Genomic DNA, 16,655 nt, shown 5'->3' with positions numbered 1-16,655 from the left:
CGTGGGTGGCCAGAAACGTGCAGGGGGTGACTGCAGATGGGGCGAGAGGGCGGACGACCCCGGTGGTCGGGGGTGGATGAGCTGTGGGCGCTAGGGGGTTGGCCACGGGCGGAGAATCCACGGGCACACGGGGTTCGGACCTGCATGCAAGGGGGCACTATGGAGGGAGGAGGATTAACGGTGTCGGGAGTGGGGAGGTGACCGTGGTGCGGAGAAGTGATGGGAGGTGGAGGGAGAAGCAGAGAAGAAAGAAGAAAAAAAAAAAAAAATCTTATGGTGCCCTTTATAATAAAGTATTATAAAGATCACCATAGCATGTCTAATTGCTATATACGATACATAAATCGCATTTATTTAGTCACCGGTTGTTATTGGGTTCGGATCCGGGGCCAGCTTAATCTGACCCGGATCCAACATCTCTACGATAAAAGGCCATGAACGCAAACTGGAGGGAAAACCCCATACTCCAAAAAAAAAAAAAAAAAAATTCGAGAAAAAATCGAGAGAAAAAGGGGAGAAAAATGAGGCGAAGGCTTAGGCTCCCGAGCTCCTCCGACGAAGAGGACGACGACAAGCGGCCCCAAACCCTAACCTCTCTAAACCCTAACTCTAACCCTAGCCCTGATCCTCCCCCCGCTCCTCCCAATCCACCCCTCGAGATATCCGACGACGACTTTGTCGACGTGCCGGACGACCTCTCCCCGCTCTCTCCTCCGACAGCCCCCGCCCACCCCGCCGGAACCCCCATGGACAATGACGGAGCATCATCGGTGCCACGGCCGGGCTTAGATGGCTCCCTGTGGCCGATCGATGAGTTCCTCCGGAGGCTTGGCCTCTGGCTCCGGCCGGAGTGGCTGGGCTCCTGCGTCGCCTCCCTGACGGGCTCCGGGTCCGGCTTCGAGGGCCTGGACGTCGCTGGAAAGGCGAGGAGGTGCTTCGAGCATTTCCTCCTCTCCGACATGAATCGCTCCGGCGCTGGCGTCCTTCCGGAGAACGTGCACGGCATGCACAGGGCAGAGCTGGAGGGGCCTTTCGTTCTCCAGGTGGGTAGATTTGTTTCCGAGGGTTATGGTCTTGACCTAGATATCTAGATGGCTTTCCCAGATCGTTAAAGGTCTGTGGTTTGTTATGATTAACTTGCTTTCACTTGATTAGGAGTTTTCATGAAATAAAAAAAATCTAAAATTATGTTTCTCCATATAACAAACTACTTTAGAATGGAAAATCCGAATCCAAGTTCTTAGATTGCTTTCTTTTTGTGAACACAATGCAAAACATTTAATATGTCCCTTAAAAATCTTACTGAAAAATTGGCAGTTTATCTTCAAAAACCAATTTTTACTTAATCTATGTTTTTAAAGTAATGGAAGTTAAAATTAAAATAACACCAATTGAGGTTCTGAGTTCTTGGTTGCTTTTTGTTTAGATTACAACGATTTTTATGTCATACATCCTATAAACTTCATATCCCATTTGTAGGCTGGAAAAAAAATCAAATAATTTATTCTAGGATCCTGCATTAACACTTAGTGTATTCCAATCAGACAATCTAATCAAAACTAAAATTTATTTGCCAATGGTTTTCAATTCAGACAAGATACATGTTTAAAAAAATATTATAGCAATGTGTTACATGTACATTTTACATTATATATATATATATATATATATATATATATATATATATATATGTATGTATGTGTATCATGCACAGGTAGCTAGCTGTGTTCAGAAGACTTGATGGAGAGATATGTGATCAAAATTTATTTTTATTTGATGGGAAATTCTAGGGTTCGCTTCACTACAAACCTTTTACTTTGTTTTATTGTTTCCCATTATTTCTTTTTATCATATGGTACTTTATACATTCATGTTATGATTTTCCCTGTTCAATTTGTCTTCCCAGTTCTTAATGCTATAAAGAATGAATCGATGACCATGTTTTAATATTTATTGTTATTGAAATAACCTTGAAATAATCTTTGGTTTTTAGCTAATAGGAATCTTTTGCTTACGGTGGTGCACCCACTTTAGAATCTTCACAGAAAACTCATTTTTGCATTTGCTTCCCCAGCATTTTCTTAATTAACTTTTTTTTTTCCTTTTAAAGATATGTGCTTCACTGTCCCTGCATCCGAATCTGCACCCACACACACTTGCTTTTAGTTAGTAGTTCTGTCATGACTGAATATCGTATATTTGGCTTTAGACACATTCTCGTAGAATGCAAAACCAATTTTTTATTTGGTTGTGGAATGGAGGTTAAAAATTCTCCTTGATAAGTTGTCCTTGTTAAGGGGAAAGAATTTCCTTCAATGACCAATTCATGCATATCTACTTTTTTGTTTCAGTGAGAAAGAAAGTCACTTGGTAGGCTTATTCTGATTTAAATTTTATAAATTGAGGTTTATGTCAAATGTTCTTGAATATGTTTTTTCTAGTCAGTGTACATTGTCGGTTATTGATGATGAATTGCTTCTACGGAAATATTGCAGTATTCTGCTTTTGTTAGATGATTTTCTTACCATATCCATAATTTTTTTTTAGCATTTCATTAACTCTGTACCGATTCTCCTGCTATTCAGTTACCTTTTTTCTTGCAAGATTTTGTAATCATGTGCATGAACAGAGGTCTAACATCAACCATTTTATGCCTCTAGGTTGATGAAATAATTAACATCTCTGCTCCTCTTCGAGAAAGGTATCATGATGCACCTGCTGGATTTAAAAGGTGCCTAAAATTGTCAATGACCGATGGTGTTCAGCGCATATTTGGGATGGAATATAGGCCTATCAGAGAATTGGAAGTTCTTGCTCCTGCTGGCTTTAAGGTCTGTTTTGACTTTCTTTAGGAATATTAATTCATGTTTCTTCTATTAACTTTTTTCAATTGTCTTGTCATCCATTATAGTTTATGCCTTAGAAATAAATGCATGTGTATATATGTGTGTGTGTTATATTTATATCTATATGTGTGTGTGTATATATCAGAAATCATTTGTTTTGGTGTTCTTTAACCTAGTATCAAGTGGACAAAAAATGGACGGTTTACATTGTATTCGTATGCCAAACTGTATGATCTAAACATTAAAATCTATACATGTTTTAACATATTTAGATCATGGTCAATAAGGTGGATTCTTAATTTAAATTTGTCATGTATGTTAGCATACTAGCACAATGGAAACTGTCCATTTTTTTTGTCTACTTGATGCATAAGTTAGAGATTACCAAAACACATGACTTTTAGTTTTTGGGCATTTTTAGTGGTATAGATCATGATCAGTGGTGTGGGTCTTCAATTTGAGTGGTTCATTATTGATTTTGGACCTGAGAAAAATAGATATTCTCTCCTCTTGGGAGGAGCAAAGTCCATCTCCCACCCTCTTTCTCTATATATATTTATGTGTGTATGTTTGAATGTGTAGTTTTAGAGGGTTTGTTCGTGGTATGTGACCTTAGATTGTGTACTAATAATGCATGTTCTTTTTCTTGTTAGTTGCTTTGCTACCTATCATGGTAGGACCTCTCCTGCACAAACTTTCTTTGGCCAGGATTTCAACACAATTCAGAGTATTGACTGTAGTTTGAAATGCAATTGTAAATTTTTGATGTTACTTTGTTCCATAAAACTAATCCCTTAAAAATACGATCGAGCTTGTTCATTCATTATATAACATTAATATTGCCTCATATTTTGTCATGGTTTTACTATCTTTCTTGTTTTTGCTATTAAATCTGAACTTTAATAATGAACATGTCTATAATCCTATGTATTTTTAGTTGGGTTTATGTAGCAAGGTATGATTAGTCTAAGTTTGAATGCACGTTTTGACTGGTTTTCAAATTGAAATGAACACTCCATGAATTGATATGGAATTACTTGGCATGACTACTTTTAGAAGTATAGATGTTGTCATGAAACACAAAAGGCTGATTTGTGCATAAGGACAATAGAATTTGTCATACATGTGGTTCCATACAGAATTGTAATTGGATTGATGTATCACCAGCTCTTTTTTGTTGTTTACTAATATATTTGCTGACTATTCATCAAAAGAGAAGCATGTGTTCAATGATGGATTTTGGTGGCCTATAGTAGTGTAACCAATGAAAAGCATTTGGACAATTTCAACTATTTGCGGCTAGATGCTAAATTCTTTTTTATTTTTTCAAAAAAAGTTGTGGCAATATACCCTTTCTTTAAACCATGCTTGTTCTTCTATTAATTTACTTCTCGATATTCATCGATGGACATTTGCTTGATTTCTATTAATTTCATGTGGTCTACTTTTTCATCTTCTTCTTCTGCTTCTGCTACTATTGTGATTTCATATGTCTGATGATTTGATTTTTGAAAATCACTGGGTTGTTTAGAATTCCTATTCCATTTTTTAGGATTTGTGATTATAAAATGTACTTTGATAATTAAACTCTATATGGCGAAAGTAAAAAGTGGGGGATAACAATTTGTAGATTATTATTCGTAATGTACACATACGACGAGGACTTCTAATGCTGGTCCCAGAAGTTTTGGAGGTTCTTGGGGGGCAGGTTGATGATCTGGAAGCAGCTCGTCAAAGGCTAGTTGGTGAAGTGAATAAACCACCACGAAGCAAAAGGTATAATGAAATTATGCTTAATGCCAAGAATATTATTGACTTTGTAACATTCAACATTTTCATGTTCGTTCGTCACAATGTCAAATATACTTATGGAATCAATGTGTCTGGCTCTTTTAAGTTTTAAACAATTAATTCTAGGAAAAAGGTTTATTTGATACATTAAAAAAAAAAGTAACTTTATCTTTTTTTCTTCAGTTTCAGGTTAAAAAACACAACTAGTTTAAGTGATTTTCATAGAAAATGATTTTTCTTTTTATTTGTTAAGTTGTACTATTATGCAATGTGACCATGAAATGATTAAAATCTAAGCCTAATTGTTGTTGACATTCCGAGAATCTTAGTTTCTTTTCCTTGCAATATGAACTCAAGTGTGTTGGGTTTCTCTTCACGGAGATTTAGTTAGTCACTGCCATGCTTCAGGCCTTAAAATTAATTTCTTTTTCTAATGGAACTTTTACAATTCTCTTTATTGTTGGCTTTTATTTACATACAATTTTTTTTGCTTACTCTTAAGAATAACTTGTATTTATCACATTTAATGCAGGAAGCAATGTGGACTTCCTCTGTCTAGAAGAGCTTCTCTTGCTGCTTGGCCATCTGATGCCATTAATAATGGTGCACAAGCAAACATCCCAATCTCTCAGAATGTGAATAATCCCCAACAATTGGCTCAAGGTATCATCTTCTTTGTCATGCATATAAGGACCATTAAGATTTTGTATCTTGTCAACTGATCCAAGTTTTCTAACTCATGCATCTAATTTGGCTACCTATGATGAACTCTGGTTGTAAGATATTGGCAGTTTAGACATTGCGACTACTGGGTTATTGCTAAAGAAATGGAAGGTCAACATTTATTAACTTTTCTAAGTACATACATACATACCTACGTATGTACATACTTTACATACATACGGGGGTAGAGAGAGAGAGAGTTAAGCTTAGAGGCAATAAATTATCAGAAATTTGATCTGTATATGTTTTAAAGGGCTTAAATCAATATCAATGGTTTAGATTTGCAATTTATGTAGTGTATAACATGCTTTGGCTTGCGAGCTATATTGCTTTGTTCATACATTAGAGAGAGAGAGATAAGCTTACGAGGCACTAAATTATCAGAAGTTTGATCTGTATATGCTATAAAGAATTTACATCAAAATCAATGGTTTTGATTAGACATATGACACTGCAAATATGAATTGCTCATATGTTAGATTGTCATGAAAAATATAATGACATGTTACACTGCGAATATGAATATATATATATTTTTTGTTTTTAAAACTAATACTTCCATTGGTTCTATGTGAAACCACCATTATGATACATGTGGAGGTTGTCAACAATGAAGTGTTGACATAGGCAATATGGATACAACAAACTTTAACAAAGCAGGATATGCATGGCTAGGATATGACAATAAATAAATGTGTCTTTACATATATTTTGAAAAGCATCCAATAACATACATGCTCCATGCTCTATACAACATCATCAACATATGCAAACTCCATTTGTTCAACAAACGTCCTAGATATATTTGATGAGTGCTGCTATCCAATACATATTGTGTATGGACACAAGATGCAATGGGGAGTTTTCATGCATTTAGGTCTTAAACAATTCAGTATACTTCAAAATAATGTCCAAGTTTTTTGACTTATTTTTCTTTTTTTTAGTTTATTACTAATCTTGGTTGATATTTTCTTTGGTTTTCTGAATTTACAAGAATTATTGAAGCTTGAACTGAAACCAGGGAACAACGAAAACTGCTGAAATTGAAATTCATGCAGTCTGACTGCAACCAATATGGCAACCAAGTATCTTAGCATTGCATGAAATGGTTTATTGAACTCCTTAAACAGTTCATCATTCAGTTTTCCTATTGGAAGATTCAAGGGGATCCATATTGTGGTTTATTTCTGTGCTGCACCACAGGTTTATGGAGATGCTTTGAGCTGTAGATGTCAAATATCTTGCATAGGTGGCTTGATTGTCCTTTGCATCTCTGCTTATCTCCTTCAATCTATCTTCTTGTGCTGCCATTTTTTCCCTTTGGATATTCTTTATGCAATGTGTAAGGTGTAATTCCCATCTGATATCTGAATGGATGAAAGAATTTGAGTTATGCTTTATTATGGAAATCTGGCTAGGTATGATACTCGGGTTCAAGTTGCATGTGCAGATGAAATAAGTGAGGAATAAAGAAAATGATAATAAGATATTAACTGAACTACAAAGTTGCAGCAGATTTCTGCTGCTGCCACCTGGATAAAAGGGCGCAATATCAGCAAAAATGTTTCTTTCTCATTGATAATGAAGATTCGGGATATAATGGACAAAGGGCCTCGCCAATTCTTAAAGCCTTCTTTTATCACTTTATCTCTGACAAGGACTTCTAATCCTTTCCTATTACAGCATTTAATAAATTTCTAATTAACACAATGATTTGTCCTGACTCTTGAGTATGAAGTTCGATGACCTACAGATGAAAATTCCCTAATGGTTCTGAATGGTTGCTTTTTCTTTGTAAAAATAACTCTAACAAGTCTGTTTCAGTTAAGCATGTGGGCCTCTTAGTTGGAGGGTGAAAGCCCTTCATTCTATATTGCTTCATCTAATTATGTAAAGACAGTCCCTGAAGTGCTAAAGTTGAGATTATTTAACTGTGTTCCCATCAAAAAGTGAAATCTCTACGACATAAACCTCTGAGAGTGCTGGATTCTGCAATAAAGTGCTTCAGTGTATTTACTAGATATGAGCATCATGCTTCATTATAATATCAGTTATTTCATCCATACATTACGGTTTTTCAATGTTGTTCCCATAATATGTTTACTGTTTTTGGTTGTAAATGTACTACTACTACTACTACTATAAGGTTATATGAGTTCCATAGAAATTAAGGTTGTGCTTCACCCTCAACAACTCAAACAAGCACATGTTAATTATAACTTTGTATTTTGCATGCTTGTGAACCTCAAGTTTACCTTTATGTGAAGCTTTTATACTTGTTTTTGCCTGCACATGGGTATTATCAAGGTTCTCATGGTGTTCATACAAGCTTATGTGTGGTTTTTGTTTATCTGTTTTTATTCTGTAGCCGTTAATTTGGCTAGTTCTGAGAATGTTGCTGGAGGAACCATTTTTGAAGAATGTGTTGTTCCACAAAATGCAAGAAACAACAGCGAGGAGTTCACTAGTCGACATGTTGGAGTAACGGCTGAAGAACAGTTTGCTGCTTCCCATGTGGGGGGAAACATTACAGAAGAACCTATTTCTGCTAACAATAGACCAGATACGGAACCAAATTTATCCTCGGGTGCTGCTTCAGATGAGGAAATTTCCCATGCCTCAGACACAGGGGATGCTGTTGGCGAAGTGGAGCATCCACTCATTCTAAGTGGTGAAAGGGAAATTCCTTTCACATACCTGGCATCTTTGCTTGCAAAGTGGACCACCCAGAAGGACAACATACCATTCATTCAAGGGAAAATCAAGGTTATTTATTTTCTGTCTTGGTGCTACTGGAATTCATACAAATTATAATGTTATTTTATAACACCATTTTAAAGACCATGAGTCTTGCTTTTCTTATTTAAATACCTTGTTTTTATATCAATTTTCTTCATGATGGTGTCATGACCATTTTAATTTTCTAACCATCACTCAGTTATGGTAAAGAAAAAATTCTGGGTATTGCATGTTAGTTGCCAATGTTTGGTGAAAATTTTCAGGTTTGTTATAACTTGTTAATAACTTTTGTCTTTCCTTAATCAGATCAGAAGAAAAGTTTGTATTCACCATGACATACCAAAAATATCTGAAATATTTGCGATATATGTATATAGTAAAACATTCTCTTATTGACATTAAGATGCGATGTCTTCTATTGTGCACCCATTCAATCTTCTAACAAGATGTGTGGAACACTAAAGGGTTTGTTTAGAAAATGTACTAAATGCAGGTGTAGTGGGACTATAATTTATAGGTAATGGATGCATACTTGAATTTAAAGTGGTCCCTATCTTTAATTCAACTACATATAAGTATAGCTTTGGATATTTAGCTATTTAGTCCTTTTTGGATACATTTTTTGATTGCTTGCTTAGTGCTAGAAATCATGACTGGTGGAGTTTCATTTGTTCTAAAACTTTAAACACAATTCTGACAGTGTTAAAATTGTTCCAGTGCTTTTTGACCGGTGTCAAGGGTTTCCAGTTTAAACAACGGAGTGCATTTGAACTCCATGTATATGTTGATGATGGTAGTCTCATATCTGAGGTGCTCCTTGATCACAATGTGAGTATATGCACATATGTTCATAACACAGATCTGATTTTGTTTGTGAGACTACAAATTTACTGAAGTTCTACATGTGCAATGCGCATGAGAGAAGTCAGACACATGAAGTGGGACTCTTAAAAGAAGGGAATCTCATGCAGCACCCCCTTCTCCCTTGTTGATTTGAGTGTGGGGCCTGTGAGGCATGGAAGGCACTAGAGTCCGGCAGGCATGCTGGACTCCAAAGCCTTTTGCATACTATAAGAGAAGAAGTTATATATATATATATATATATATATATATATATATATAAAGTTTAATTTTGTCAGTTTTTTGTTTAGTAAAAATGTCCTGTCACTCTTCAGGTTGTACAGAATGGTATTGGTCATTCTCCTGAGGAGGTCACTGCTGCTCTTTCTTCATCAGATAAGAAAAAAGTAACAGATATGAGGGAGACCATGAAAAAATTCCAGCTTCTCTTGGCTAAATTTGAGGTATGTTCAACTTACACCTGTAATTTTTTTTTAAAGACCGTTTTTACCTTTGCACTTGATACTTTGCAAGCTGTGTAGGCATTTAGCACCTTATGTTGGTCTGCATGCAAGTGGTTCTGCCCCCTTCCCTTTTTCACACAAGTGCGTGTGTTGGGGGGATTTAGCAACCCCTCCCTGTGAATTGTTTTGCTTCAATAATAAATAGGGTATCAAGGAGATTGAGCATTATGTGCTACTAGTTACAGCATTTCCCAAGAGTACAATTATACTTATTAAGAACAATTGCAACTCTGACGTAGCGAGGAAAGCAGGTTGGAATCTTGAAACAAGGCATAAAGGCAAATCACAGCCCTGTTAAGGCAAGCCATTAATAGCAGTTTTACTTCCTGATGTGGATCTGATCTGCACTTTTTGACTCAAGTCCATGACTGATTAAAACTTCTAGGAATATAATCCTTAGTGCTTAAGTAATTAATACTATTTTTTGATACTCTAGAATCACCTTTGGATGTGCACTTTTAAGTTCTCTCTCTCTCTCTCTCTCTAAGCTGATAGAATGATGCGTCCTTCAACAGTTCAACTATATTGTTGCATTCTGCCACAATAGATTTGAGTAACCTTAGAGACTCGCAAGGAATATCTCTTGCTAATAGCAAGAGAGAGCAAGATATATATATATATATATATATATATTTTACTCAAAAAATCTCTCTTGCTAATGGGTACGTTTCTTTAGTCTGTGGATATTGCTTTGATCTTGTTGGAATCAGGCATATAGCTTTTTGGAGATGGCTAGTGGTTGTAGCTCAGGACTTTGTGCTTCTCTACTGCCACTTTGAAAGCAAGCTACTAAGTTGGATTTGGATATATATTGTTAATGGTCCTGACATTCTTTACCACTAACATTTTCATTGTCTCTTACTTTGCTTCATTTGCGTGATTTTTTTCTCTTTGATCTACTGTAGCTTGGTTTTAAGGTATAACAATATCTGTTCATAACTTCTAGAAGTAACAAGCTGGTCCATCTAGTAGAATTTGGATCAAGGTTTGCCAAATAGATACTAGAGGGCGTACTGACTGGCCATCGGTTCATCATGCTTTGGGTCTAAATCGTGCTGTTTAGGTCGGGGTGTATTGAAATAGGGGGAGCCAGAGAGAGAGAGAGAGAGGAGGGGTGATGCATACCACTGATGCCAGGTTTGGTGGGGAGGGGGGGGGGGAGGCCACGAATTGAGCATTGGGGTGTGAGTGACTTTATATTGAACCGAAGCATTATATTGAGCTATCTTGGTAGCCGATTGGTCTGGGTTGGTGCATCCCAAAGTGGCTAGTTCAGCATGGTTCATTGAACCATGGTTTGGATCCTCCCCAAGATTGCATTGAACTAGAGGGGGCGCGTGCCTTAGCATGAGCCATTCAACTATAGCACAAATGGCCCGTGATTGAATGTAAGGCTGCAACTCGGGTGGATGTGGGTGGGTTGAGAGCAAACCCTGATGAAAACCTACCTCTATATCTCCTAACACTAACCCAACCTGGCTTGTTGGGTTGAGATGTCTTTAACCCAACCCAACCCATTTTACGCTAAATTTGTGTCGTTAATCGAACTAATTAATCGGATTAGATCCACTTGAATAAGAATTTTAAGATAGAGTAAAGGTTTGTGATTTTTTTGTTGGAATAATATTTATTAGATTGGTGCCTCAACTATTCATCAATTTCAGCTGTAACAAGACAAAAAAATATAACCATATAAGCATATAAGTTGTTGTATGGAATATGAATATGACTCTAACATAAAATTGAGTTATCTATTCATATTGGGTATGGTCGGGTTTTGGTTTGGTAGTAGATTTATCTTAATCCAACTCTATAAGGCTGGGTTCGGATTTTTGTGTCCCAGCACAACCCTAATTTATAAAATTTCAAACCAAACCTGCCAGATGAGTGGGCTGGGTTAATGGCTTTGAGTTTGAGCCCAATCCAAGTTGCACCCCTAATTGAATGGGTCCCATGCTTTACATGGCAACATTGATTGCAATGCACTGGATCTGCTCAGTCATGGACTGTCTATTATGTTAGGATGGCTTGTTTTTGAGAACTGGCCTTCTCTAGTTCAAGGCTGAATAGGAGAAGATCTCGACTTCCATCACGTGCGATGTCTCAATAACATGGTTTTTATGATCTCTGTGCAACTTTTGGACAAAAATTATAATCATTATATTAGTATTTTGTTTGAACATTGTGGAATGTAAACTCCCTTCTTTACACCTTTTGGCTGAATTTGAAATGTTAGTTAAGTCTGTTGCTTTGTTTATTTGGTTTAGAGTTTCACCTTCTGTAAGTTCTTTTTAAAGTTCAATAAATTGGCATTTGTTCCACAAACTAAGAGGTTGTGTGAACTGATATAGTTTTCATGCTCCTCTAGTGTCTCATGCCAAACTTATGTTGATGGTTGCTTTGATTCTCTTGAATAAAACATTTATAAATCTCTGTTTGCATCTTATTTAGACAAATTATGCTTTGGCATGACATTGTAAATACCATATGCATCTTTTTTGTTTAACTGATAATAGTAGCAATGTGCTTACCAAATATTTGCAAATATTTATCTTGCATTGTTAATTTGTATTTTCTTTATAGGGTACAATGTTGGTGGAGATCAATGGAAATTCTCCTCTTCCTGTTGTCCTTGAGATGAACCAGAACTGTTCAACATCTGATGCGTGGTTGCTTCTTCAAAGGCTGAAGAAGTTTACTGTTCCTCAAAATCAACAACATAACAATTTGAAGTCTATTGATTTATCTCCTTGATGTTTATGATGGTTTGTTTGTTTTGACTACAGTTATGTATTACTGGAAGGTTCTGAAAAGTAATCCACAGAGATACTTTAGCATTGGGTAAGGGCTTTACTGATCCATCTTAAACTCATGCGCTCATTCATCATACCTTCATTTTGATGGAACAGTACAATCATGTCTTCGCACTATTCTATTCAGTGAATCTGGAACATGAGAAGTAATAGGGTTTTTTACATCAGGTTTGTAAGTATACATATGACCATATCTGTCCCATTGGAAACCTTGAAATGAGGGGGTTCTGTTTTCCTTAATTGCTCACTGTAAAAGGTCATTCGTATATGATGCATTCTTGTGATTATAGAGAGTAATTTGGCTAAGCACAACTAGTTTGAGCTATATGCTGTAGCTGGAAATGACACAGAATTCATGTTCGTTCCTTCAAGTACATATGCTTACAATGTTATGATGTTACCATTACATTTTTTGATACTCTACTGATTCATGTTATCAATCTTGATGGTGCACAAATCCCTTCCCCCCCAACAAAAGGAATTCAATGTTCAAACAATTCTTGAGCTTAATACATAATTTCGAAGAAAACTTTTGATGTTTTCCTAATTCTGATTATCTCTATTAACAATCTAATATGAGTTACATTAGTTTTTGGTGCTATTCAAGATTCTTTCCCGTGTCAATATTAATTAATATATTGGGCTTGACGGCATTAATTAGTTAGCAAGTTGAGGCGCGCTAAACTAAGTGACAAGTCAAATGAGCACAACAAAATTGACAGATCATGATGTGACGGTCTGTGTATTCATACTTCTAAATTATTTGGTGGCAAACTGTTTCTTTCTACCATATCTACTGTTGTTAAAGGCAGCTGCCTGGGAGTGTGTTTGTTTTCGATGACTTCATGCAGGGTGGCCACTCAGTTGCCTAGACTGGCACCTAGCTGCCTAGCAATTGCCAATGTCTTTGGCATGCACCTTGTTCCTTTACTTATCAGAGGTATTGTTTTTTTTCAACTCCTCTTTAAGTCACAAGTATTTACCGAAGAGAGAAAAAAATGGGGATTTGTCGATGCTAGATCATGCCATTGCTTCTTTGAAGCTTAGATTCTTTGAATTGCTCAATAAAAATGCAAAAAACTAAAGTAATTAAATGAATGATTCTATCATTGGATAGCTCAAGTTGTTAATGGTTTATCAATATGTTTAGGGGTGAAAGTGGTTTGGATATTATCCGTGTGAATCCGTTTTCGTATTTAAATCAATCCGGATATGGATATAAATTTGAGGATCCGACTAATAACTGTATCCGTATCCATATCAGTCAAAGAAAAATAGATATGGATATGGATAGATAACTATTCGATCTGTATACGAATATCTGAATCTACATGTAATTTATAAAATTTTATATAGCACTTATTAATTTTTAAAAAAAATATACAACCATATAAACATGTTATTAGTTTGATTTATCATCTATTTAGTAATATCTTTCATTCTGTAGTCAGAAAGTTTAATTATCTAAATTATATCCGTAATTATATCCATACTTCCAGTATTCGAATTGTATCCATATCCGTTTAAAATAAATATGAATATGAATTTTTGCATCGGAGTAATATCTGTATCCGTATTTGTATTTGTCAAAATCAAATAAAACAAATATGGATATGGATATACTGGTATCCGATCCATATCTGATTCGGTTTCAGCCCCAAATATGTTGTTTTTTTAATATGTTCTTGTAAATCTCATATGTATTTATGATCATTAGATAATTCAAGGTTATCTATGGTTTGGCATTTTATCAATTATCAGTTTTTTTAACTCCCAATGCTAGTGTGGCCGTTTAGCCATTCTTCTTAACTTTTAAGGGGGTCAAAGCCTAGGATTTTTTGGGAAGTATGACAACATTGTCTATGTAGGTCCATATGCCCAACTCTAGTATGTTTTATGTAAAGATACGTTTTTTTTTTCTCCCCTGGATTCTTGCAATTTTTGTTCAAACACTGGACTGTATAAATAAAAGTCAAAATCTTATATTTCTACATTGTTCGTTATTTCAAAAAGTTTGGAGTTACAAAGAGAAGGTAGAAACTTGATATGCTATATGCAAGTTTCAGTACTGGTAAGAAAATTTTTTTGTGCCTTTTATTTGTGAATTTTAAAAATTTTACACTAAGGGGCATTTGGTAGCATGTAATCTTGACAGGATTACATGTAACTTTGCAATAGGTAATCAGATTACACTGTTTGTTTCGTCACTTTCACATGTAATGCAGCATTATCTCAAAAAAAAGTAATCTGATTGCCTAGGGAGAGGTGGCTATGTGATTACATATAATCTTGCAATCCTGCAATCTTGCAACAAGACAACTTCAGGACCAAAATATCCCCATCAAAATAAATCAAAATAAATTATAGGTAGTCCCGGTTGGCAAAAATAGAAAAGAAAACACAATGGGTGATGTCACGAAAAATGGTTGGTCCCGAAATTAAGTTGTTCCTTTAGAAAATAGACAATAATTAATAAGCAAGGGTGGGGATACTTTGGGAAAATTAGCTTATGTTCCATGTAATCTAAATTGTATGTCAAACACTGCAATGTAGGATTCCTTGTAATTTTATAACAACATTACTGCACATACCAAATACTACAATATAGGATTTTCTGTAATTTTACCAGGTAATCACATTCCCTCTGCAATCACATACCATAGCAACATTACCTATGTAATGCACCAAACGCCTCCTAAGAATTATGGAGGTGGATACATTAGGACACCGACTTAGTGACACAGCAAGTCTTAAAAAATAATATACCACATGGCTGAGATTCAATGATAATTAAGTAAATAATATTTTTTCAGATTATTGACTCCATAAAGTATAATAGATTGTCACAATAATATAGCTCATAGAGCAGTTGGTAAGGTCATTGGGAGGTTGGTACCAAGGATCTGGGTTTGAATCCTGGCCTCCCAATTTGGTCTGGATTTCTCCTATCCTAGATCTCAAAAAGAAAAAAAAAAAACCCGTTAGTTCATACTCAATTAAATAACATCAACATCAACACTAAACTCCATCATTTAGTCCTTGGTCAAATCCATGGACTGAAGTAACATCAAGGTCACAAATTCCATTATGTCTATCATTAAAGTGATGGAACCAGTATGATTTCTTAATCAATCAGAGAAACACTGCTTTCTTTCTTGTGGAAGTAGGCCTGTTTTGGGGGGATGATATTTCATTATTTCATTTTCCTCTCATTTTTCTGTGAGGTTTTGGGTCTATTGTATCCTTCCATAACTCTCTATCTTCTCCTTTCTCTATGTTTTTCACTATTCTTGCTTTGTATATTTTTTATTTTTTCTTCCTTCTTGCCTCTGCCTTATTATGTGATTGGTTTTAGTTCCCTTCATTTCTTTTCTTGATGAAAGTGACTAGGCTCTGCCTAACCTTGTCTTGAGGAAAAAAGTTTATCATTGAAAGGTTAACATTTGTCAAATATTTGAAGAACGAAAGAAAAATATTCTTTAGAACTATATGATCATGCAACAACCAATGACTTTATATGTGGTTTTCCCTTGTCATAAATTTTTGGCTGTCCTGAACCATAGCAAGCAAACAAGAGTGCTTTTCTGTTGGACAACCATGACATGTTTGGTTACCATTTACTATTGCCAATTAGGATGTTGTCATGTATACATGCTCATCATGTATGTTGTGTTATGTTATTGACTTTTATATATGCATAGCCATGGATTTTGTAGAAAGCTTTCTATAGTCACTTGTTTCCTTTTTTAATATGATGATTTCGCATGATTAGCTTTATCTTATGTTAGCTAATGAGTTGTTCATTATGCATCTTGTTGCCTGTATGTGTGTATCAACCTGTGTGGAAATCTGACATCAATTGCCTTGCCTTGTTGCAGGTATCCCTAAAGCAAACAGTTATGAGTGCCATCACTTTTTTTGTGGAAACTTGTTTGATAATCAAAGATCCTTGCCTTTATTGGATAGGATGTTAATCACAATTTGTTCATAATGCCATGCCTTTTTCAACTTCTTATCTTTGCACAATCTACATGTTAACGAGAAGCATCTGGGTTCCAACAGGACAAGGAATGGTTGTTAGTGAAGTGGGTGACTGGGATAAGAATGGTTCTGCTTGGCACAAGATTTGTGGTGATTGGCAAAGTTAAAGATGAGAAAAGTGAGATGCATATCTAATGGCTTCACCTCCCTGTGGAACAACATAATGAACAATGGGCCTATGCTACCTAGCCTTATCCTGCTGCTCTTTGCTCGTTGAAGATGCTGCAGCCAGTTCCTACATGCCTGATTTATCGTTGACTCATAACCTCGATAAACCTGTGGAAATTTCTAGGATGGAGGGCTTTAAGCTGTTCTACTTTTGGCATCACTGGCTGAAG

At 35.8% G+C, this 16,655-nt stretch overlaps 1 protein-coding gene across 9 annotated transcripts; it reads left to right on the top strand.

The window, feature by feature from the left end:
• Positions 1 to 454: 454 nt before the first annotated feature.
• LOC105051117 (recQ-mediated genome instability protein 1) lies at positions 455 to 16,655 on the top strand. Of its 9 annotated transcripts, XM_073243299.1 has the most exons (12): positions 455 to 1,043; positions 2,661 to 2,831; positions 4,477 to 4,622; positions 5,170 to 5,300; positions 7,729 to 8,126; positions 8,817 to 8,927; positions 9,275 to 9,403; positions 12,047 to 12,304; positions 12,928 to 13,012; positions 13,128 to 13,216; positions 16,155 to 16,172; positions 16,339 to 16,655. In XM_073243299.1, the coding sequence occupies exons 1-8, from the start codon at positions 522 to 524 to the stop codon at positions 12,215 to 12,217; spliced, it is 1,779 nt and encodes a 592-aa protein (XP_073099400.1). In that variant the 5' UTR covers positions 455 to 521; the 3' UTR covers positions 12,218 to 12,304; positions 12,928 to 13,012; positions 13,128 to 13,216; positions 16,155 to 16,172; positions 16,339 to 16,655. The 9 variants fall into 9 exon arrangements, with proteins under 9 accessions (XP_073099400.1, XP_073099399.1, XP_073099395.1 ...); XM_073243298.1 differs by lacking the exon at positions 16,155 to 16,172; XM_073243294.1 differs by having other exon boundaries at positions 16,155 to 16,655.

This window comes from Elaeis guineensis, chromosome 9 (assembly GCF_000442705.2).
Source record: "Elaeis guineensis isolate ETL-2024a chromosome 9, EG11, whole genome shotgun sequence".
In the NCBI taxonomy this organism is placed as follows: domain Eukaryota; kingdom Viridiplantae; phylum Streptophyta; class Magnoliopsida; order Arecales; family Arecaceae; genus Elaeis; species Elaeis guineensis.
This window is presented reverse-complemented; position numbering and strand designations above follow the sequence as displayed.

Bases quoted from the DNA above. Each gene is read 5' to 3' on its own strand.
- LOC105051117 (XM_073243301.1), top strand. From the start codon at position 522: ATGAGGCGAAGGCTTAGGCTCCCGAGCTCCTCCGACGAAGAGGACGAC. The intron at 8,127-8,816 runs GTTATTTATTTT...AAATTGTTCCAG, and splicing joins TCATTCAAGGGAAAATCAAG to TGCTTTTTGACCGGTGTCAA. The intron at 8,928-9,274 runs GTGAGTATATGC...GTCACTCTTCAG, and splicing joins AGGTGCTCCTTGATCACAAT to GTTGTACAGAATGGTATTGG.